At 45.0% G+C, this 7,585-nt stretch overlaps 1 protein-coding gene across 1 annotated transcript; it reads right to left on the reverse strand.

The window, feature by feature from the left end:
* Positions 1 to 4,383: 4,383 nt before the first annotated feature.
* Positions 4,384 to 7,152, reverse strand: LOC121877430 (uncharacterized protein DKFZp434B061-like). The gene is made up of 3 exons (XM_042383188.1): positions 7,109 to 7,152; positions 5,058 to 5,882; positions 4,384 to 4,960 (listed from the first exon to the last, which is right to left on the reverse strand). The coding sequence occupies exons 1-3, from the start codon at positions 7,150 to 7,152 to the stop codon at positions 4,384 to 4,386; spliced, it is 1,446 nt and encodes a 481-aa protein (XP_042239122.1).
* Positions 7,153 to 7,585: the final 433 nt, after the last annotated feature.

A 7,585-nucleotide genomic window follows, 5' to 3' on the forward strand; every position in this document is an offset into this window, starting at 1 on the left:
TAGAGTGTAGAAGTGTAGAGTGTAGAGTGTAGAGGTGTAGAGTGTAGAGTGAAGAGGTGTAGAGTGTAGAGTGTAGAGGTGTAGGAGTGTAGAGGTGTAGAGTGTAGAGGTGTAGAGTGTGGGGAGGAGAAGGGGTAGAGGTAGAGGTGTAGAGTGTAGAGTGTAGAGGGGAGTGGGGTGTAGGAGGTAGGGGTGTAGAGGTAGAGTGTAGAGTGTAGAGTAGGGAGGGAGGTGTAGTGTAGAGGGGAGTGTAGAGGGGGTGTAGGGTGTAGAGTGTAGAGGTGTAGAGTGTAGAGGTGTAGAGTGTAGAGTGTAAGGTGTAGAGTGTAGAGTGTAGAGGTGTAGAGGTGTAGAGTGTAGAGGTGTAGAGGTGTAGAGTGTAGAGGTGTAGAGTGTAGAGTGTAGAGGTGAGGGAGAACGGAAGGAATATACTTTAGAATTTATATTGAATCATGTGAAGATTAGCCACCCACTACACACACCCACTACACACTACCTAACCTAACCTAACCTAGCCTAACCTAACCTAACCATCTTAAATTATGCTACCTCGGGAGGGGGGGGGAGGGAGATTAGGTTAGTGTTAGGTTAGGTTTGGTTATCGTTATGTTGGGTAAGATATGATTTGGTTAAAGTTTTGGTGGTTAATTATACAGGTGAAATAATCTGTAGTATATCTTCCCTTCCCTTCCCTTCCCTTCCCTTCCCTTCTCTTCCCTTCCCTTCCCTTCCCTTCCCTTCCCTTCCCTTCACTTCCCTTCCCTGCCCCTCTTCCCTTCCCTTCCCTTCCCTTCCCTTCCCTTCCTTCCCTTCTTCCCTTCCCTTCCCTTCCCTTTCCTTCCTTCCCTTCCCTTCCCTTCCCTTTTCTCCCCTTCCCTTCCTCCCTTCCCTTCCCCTTCCCTTCCCTTCCCTTCCCCTTCCCTTCCCTTCCCTTCACTTCCCTTCCTTCCCTTCCCTTCCCTTCCTCTCGCCCTTCCCTTCCCCTTCCCTTCCCTGTTCTTCCCCTTCACTTCCCCTGCCCTTTCCCTTCCCTTCCTTCCCTTCCCTTCCTTCCTTCCTTCCTTCCTTTCCTTCCCTTCCCTTCCTTCCCTTCCCTTCCTTCCCCTTCCCCCTCCTTCCTTCCCTTCCCTTCCCTTCCCTTCCCTGCCCCTTCCCTTCCCTTCCCTTCACTTCCCTTCACTTCACTTCACACTTCACACTGACTTCACTTCCCTTCCCTGCCCTTCCCTTCCCTTCCCTTCCCTTCCCTTCCTCTGGTGGTCGGTCATATGTGAAAGAAAATGGAAGAAGCGAAGGTGATAAAAGAGAGAAATAAGGGAAGAGAAGAAGAAGAAAAAGGAGATGGGAGGAACATGGGGTAGGGAAGTGATAGACAAGGGAAGGGAAGAAGAAGGAGGAGGAGGAGGAGGAGGAGGAGGAGGATAGGAGATAGAAAAGGAAGTGTAAAGGAGGAATTGTGAGAGAATAGATTAATGAGGAAGTGGTGGATGGCCGGGAGAAAATTAGGAGAGGGAGAGACAGAGAGAGATGAGAGGGGGGGGGTAAGAGATGAGAAGAGGGAGAAGAAGTTTAGGAAGGAATGAGAGAAAGGAAGACAGAGATAAAAGATAAGTAAAGTGTGTGTGTGTGTGTGTGTCTGTGTATGTGTATGTGTATGTGTGTGTGTGTGTGTGTGTGTGTGTGTGTATCGTTGTTTCGGGTCTCCTTCCTCCATGTTCCTGAGTGTTGATCCTTCTCTTCCTGTTATTCCCAATTCTCTTCATATCCTTCTTATCCACGTCTTTCTTATCCCCTGCTATTTCTTCACCGGCATTATCGTTGATTGGGTAAGTTTGGCGGTAAATATTAGCTTCGTGTGTTTTGCGATGTCGTAACTTTGGTTTTATGTTAATATTAAGTGCTTGTGAAAGAGAGCAATCATGGTTATGTGTTTTATAATGCGCCTTTATTGTATCATCTTGTCCGGGTGTATATACAATGACGAGCTTCACATTTTTAAACCAAATCAAAAGGGAAATAAAAACTCAGCCATTATTCGAGTTAGGTCTAGTTAAGTCCAGTTAAACGGTTTATTCTCAGGTAATGAAGGTAAACCAACTGTGTTTTGCATACATAACAAGCAGTCAAGCACCTCTAATTGCATCCTCATTAACTAGCGGCATTAATTTAGTACTCGGGTTGAGGTAATTAAGCATTGTGCAAAGGGCATTAAAATCCTCGCCAATTAAATTACTGGGCTCGATATTAAGGCACTTAGTATTTATTTTAATGCTGTAAATAAATATGTTGTCCGTAACTAAATAGCGAACTACTACTACTAACAGTTACACTACTACTACCACTAATACTACCTACTATACTACTACTACTACTACTACTACTACTACTACTACAATAAAAATCTGCGGTGATTATTCTTCATTAAACCAGAATTTTATATTTTCTCCATTGACAAATAAGAATAAAATTTTGTTATCAGTTGTACCGTATATAAGTTAAGCACTGAGGGCAGCTACTATGGAAACCTCTCTATAATAGGAGTCCCAGAATATTAACCCTCAGGTGCACACTAGTAATTACACACAGCCAGGTACAAAATGGTAACTGCACACTGGTAGGTACACAGAGCCAGGTACAGTACAGATGACGGTACTAGGCAGGTTAGGTTAGGTTAGGTTAGGGTAGGTTAGGGTAGGTTAGGTTAGGGTAGGTTAGGTTAGGGTAGGTTAGGTTAGGTTAGGGTAGGTTAGGGTAGGTTAGGTTAGGTTAGGTTAGGTTAGGTTAGGTTAGGGTAGGGTAGGGTAGGGTAGGTTAGGTTAGGGAATATATAATAAATGCCATCTTTTTAAATATTCCCTCAGTGTGTTTTGTTTATTGTTGTTGGAGTTATTATAAGGTAATATATTCATATCATAAAACTCTATGACAAAATTCACACCCAAAAAATATAAACCATTTGTTAAAAAAAAATATATATATATATACAAAATATCTCTTTAATAATTTTGTGGAAATTATTTTGTATTTGAAAGATTTTTATTGGTCGACGGATGAGCTAAAATATGAAGTATCAAAAGTTATCATATGCAGTGTGTGTGTGTGTGTGTGTGTGTGTGTGTGTGTGTGTGTGTACATTAACGTATTGTCTGATGGTGGGGTTAAGTGAAGTGGAAGTTCATTAATATATAACCAGGGAAGGGATAGAAAGTGTTTAATATTTAATTTTACGAGTGAGCAAACTTTCTCTACTCTTTCACCTGTCTGTCTGTCTGTCTGTCTCTGTCTGTCTGTCTCTGTCTGTCTGTCTGTCCGTCTCTGTCTGTCTGTCTCTGTCTGTCCGTCTCTGTCTGTCTGTCTGTCTGTCTGTCTGTCTCTGTTGTCTGTCCTCTGTCTCTGTATCTCTGTCTGTCTGTCTGTCTGTCTGTCTGTCTCTGTCTGTCTGTCTGTCTGTCTGTCTGTCTCTGTCTGTCTGTCTGTCTGTCTGTCTGTCTCTGTCTCTGTCTGCCTCTCTGTCTCTCTGTCTGTCTGTCTGTGTAAGGCCCTTAGTACTTGGCTTTTGTTAAGTCACTATTGAACCACTGTTATGGTTTGAAAGGGAAAGTTGTATGGCAGAGAAGGGAGAGAGAAAGAGAGAAGCGCAAGGAGAAAGGTGAGAGGTGAAACTAAGAAGAGGGAAGAACGAGGGAGGAAGGAAGGATATAGGAAGAGGGTAGAAGGAATAGTAGAGAAAATGAGAAGAGGGGGAAAACAGAGAAAGACGAGAGAAGATCGAATGAGGGAAGAAAGAAGAGAAGAATAAAATGAAGAGAGGGGAGAACATGGGAAAAGAGAAAGGGAAGAGAGGGGAGGAGTGTATGAGAGACGAGAGAGAGAGAGAGAGAGAGAGAGAGAGAGAGAGAGAGAGGCACGCCATGACAAGATGAAGTTTTCATTTGACATAGGAGTCTATCTATCTATCTATCTATCTATCTATCTATCTATCTATCTATCTATCTGTCTGTTCTCCCTTCCTGATGGAATATTTGAGAGCTGATTGGTTGGCTCGAGAGAATATTTAAAAGCTGATTGGTTGTTGTGAGAGATTATTTGAGAGCTGATTGGCTATCGTGAGAATAGAGTTAGTGTTAACTGGTTTTAATTGGAGTAGCCTAAGACTAAGTGATCGCTGATTGGCTAAATGAGGTGTTGATATCTTACTTGAGAGAGAAAGAGAGAGAGAGAGAGAGAGGATGTCGCCCTAATGAAGTACTGCTCCTCCTCCTCCTCCTCCTCCTCCTCCTCCTCCTCCTCCTCCTCCTCCTCCTCCTCCTCCTCCTCCTCCTCACCCTTGCCCTCCTTCTTGTCCTCCTTCTATCTCCTCCTCTCATCCTCCTCCTCCTTATTTTATCCCTCTCTTCTCTTTCCTCTCCAACGTTTATCGGGTTCTCGGTAAAAAAGGTCAACAGCCTCAACCCAACACTGGAACTCCATTGTTGGTGAGAGTTTCTGTTGGCACTCCTGTTGGTGAGAGTTTCTGTTGGCACTTCTGTTGGTGAGAGCTTCTGTTGACACTTCTGTTGGTGAGAGTTTCTGTTGGCACTCCTGTTGGTGAGAGTTTCTTGCTGACACTCCTGTTGGTGAGAGCTTGTTGGCACTTCTGTTGGTGAGAGCTTCTGTTGGCACTTGCTGGTGAGAGCTTGTTGGCACTCCTGTTGGTGAGAGCCTTGTTGGCACCTCCCCTGTTGGTGAGAGCTTGCTGGCACTCCTGTTGGTGAGAGTTTCACACTCCTGTTGGTGAGGGTTTCTGTTGGCACTCCTGTTGGTGAGAGTTTCTGCTGGCACTCCTTGCTGGTGAGAGTTTCTGGTTACACTCCTGTTGGTGAGAGCTTCTAAGCTGCACAATCTGTTGGTGAGTTTGCCAAGACTTGTTGGTGAGAGCTTGTTGGCACTCCCTGTTGGTGAGAGAGCTTTGCTGGCACTCCTGTTGGAAGAGAGTTTGCTGGCAATTCTGTTGGTGAGAGCTTGCTGGCACTTCTGTTGGTGAGAGTTTCTGGCATTCTGTTGGTGAGAGTTGCTACAATTCTGTTGGTGAGAGAGTTTTGCTACACTTGTTGGTGAGAGTTTGCTGGTTAATTCTGTTGGTAGAGTTTGCTGACACCTCTGTTGGTGAGAGTTTTGCTAAGCACTTCCTGTTGGTGAGAGAGTTTCCTGCTGGGCACTCCTGTTGGTGAGAGTTTCTGTTGGCACTCCTGTTGGTGAGAGTTTCTGTTGGCACTTCTGTTGGTGAGAGCTTCTGTTGACACTTCTGTTGGTGAGAGTTTCTGTTGGCACTCCTGTTGGTGAGAGTTTCTGTTGACACTTCTGTTGGTGAGAGTTTCTGTTGGCACTCCTGTTGGTGAGAGTTTCTGTTGGCACTTCTGTTGGTGAGAGCTTCTGTTGACACTTCTGTTGGTGAGAGTTTCTGTTGGCACTCCTGTTGGTGAGAGTTTCTGTTGGCACTCCTGTTGGTGAGAGTTTCTGTTGGCACTCCTGTTGGTGAGAGTTTGCTGGCACTTGTTGGTGAGAGTTTCTGTTGGCACTTGTGAGAGAGTTTCTGTTGGCACTTGTTGGTGAGAGTTTCTGTTACACCTTGTTGGTGAGAGTTTCTGTTGGCACTCCTGTTGGTGAGAGTTTCTGTTACACCCTGTTGGTGAGAGTTTCTGTTGACACTTCTGTTGGTGAGAGTTTCTGTTGGCACTCCTGTTGGTGAGAGTTTCTGTTGGCACTTCTGTTGGTGAGAGCTTGTTGGCACTCCTGTTGGTGAGAGTTTCTGTTGGCACTTGTTGGTGAGAGTTTCTGTTGGCACTTCTGTTGGTGAGAGTTTCTGTTGGCACTCCTGTTGGTGAGAGTTTCTGTTGGCACTTCTGTTGGTGAGAGTTTCTGTTGGCAATCCTGTTCAAGCTTTGTGACACTAAAGTTTTATGACACTAGGTAAAGCTTAGTGGCACTCTAGGTAAAATTAATTGCATTCTAGGTACACCTGAGTGGCACTTGTTTAACTTGAGTGCCACTCCTGGTAAAATTCTTTGTTACTCCTCGTAAAATCTTGTAGTGTTTCCGGTAAGGTTTTGCCTCCGAGGTGTTTCAACTTTTGTGTTGCAGGAAATGATTATGTCGACGGCGAGCTGCAGAGGTGAGGGGAGTGGATAAGTGGGTAGTGAGGAGTGAGGGGGGTGAGAGATGTGAGGATGATGGATGTGGGGTGAAGGGTGATGGGGTGAGAGGAGAGGATGGGGAGAGAGAGATGCCGTTTCGAACTCCATTGACTAAGAATGTAGATTTAAGTGGTGGAGGGGAGGTGGATCGAGACAGTATCAGGAGAAGAGTCAAGTCTTAGACCCACAGGAGTAGACTGAGGTACCAACATTCTTACCTCGACTTACACTCTACATAATAGTAAGTCTCTGGTTCTCTCTCTCTGAGCACAAGCGTTACAGACTTGACAAGGACGTGATTACTTACCCATAGAGATAGTTTGATTCGCTTCTTAACGTAAGGTAATTTTAAAGTTTGTAATTGGTGGTAAAATGATTTCGTTCCTAATGATCTTGTTGACGTAGGTGAGTTAAGCTCACAGACGAGCAATATATAATGTGTATATGCAACACGCCGTCTGAATTCACCCACTGGGCGCCAACATGGTGCCTCCCTTCCTGAATATAAGTGAAGCTTTTGAGGTAGTCTCTACTACCCTGCGTCATGGACTCTCGCTCACCTCCCGTCCAGGCTGGCGTGGGTTTTGCTTCTTCACGGCTACCGCTGCTGGGGAGGGGACTGTGATTCTCTTTAAAGAGTATTACCGCATCTAGAGGGCATGGCACTTTGCTCTCAGTTTCCTGATTTGGGGGCCATTTAGAGCGTGTTAAGTACAGTCTAACAATCCAGTGTTGGAAGTGACTCAAGTCTGAGCTGGGGTCATCAGTTGGATGTATTCAACACCTGTGTGGGTCATCACTTTATCCGGGACAGGTGTCTTCATGGGCAGGTGTTCATGAGCTAGTTCTTATAAGCATTCATCTTCATAGCTACGAGACAATAGTATGTACAACAGATATGCTATTTGAGGGCTAAAATTTCAGGCGCCTCTTACAGAACAGCGTTGGAGGTAAATATTTGGGAGCGTCCATTGGCCATCTAGGGATATGAGATCACTGAGCCGTCACGTGAGTTGAGAGGAGGAATGGATTAATGGATACTGAAGTTGGAACTGAGAGCATTAAAGGTGGACCAGAATAATTTGTAGTTCTTTGGGTTGTTTGGTCGTCTGGTTGATGTATTTTTTAATTCAGAAAACTTAATATTCACTTTAGTATATAGCCTAATGTCTGCCCTTATTTCCCTTGTTTATCCCCTCTCCCCACCTCTTTTCCCTTTCCCTTTTCACCTCTCACCAACCTGGAGAGACCAGATCTCTCCTCTCACCCAAGGAACAAAATACCTCTCCATACTTGCTGAACACCCAAGACGTAACTAGGCTAGGCCACGTGTATAGCATTACGGTGGTGTCCAGGAACAGAGAAAAGAATGAGCAGTAAGGCAAAAGAAATAAGAAGCAGCTGGGCCGTGG

The sequence above is a fragment of the Homarus americanus genome, unplaced genomic scaffold, assembly GCF_018991925.1.
Source record: "Homarus americanus isolate GMGI-L3 unplaced genomic scaffold, GMGI_Hamer_2.0 scaffold367, whole genome shotgun sequence".
In the NCBI taxonomy this organism is placed as follows: domain Eukaryota; kingdom Metazoa; phylum Arthropoda; class Malacostraca; order Decapoda; family Nephropidae; genus Homarus; species Homarus americanus.

Bases quoted from the DNA above. Each gene is read 5' to 3' on its own strand.
- LOC121877430 (XM_042383188.1), bottom strand. From the start codon at position 7,152: ATGGCCAATGGACGCTCCCAAATATTTACCTCCAACGCTGTTCT. The intron at 5,883-7,108 runs GTAAGAGGCGCC...TCTCACCAACAG, and splicing joins TTTACCTCCAACGCTGTTCT to AAGTGCCAACAGAAACTCTC. The intron at 4,961-5,057 runs GTAGCAACTCTC...CTCTTCCAACAG, and splicing joins ACTCTCTCACCAACAGAATT to GAGTGCCAGCAAAGCTCTCT.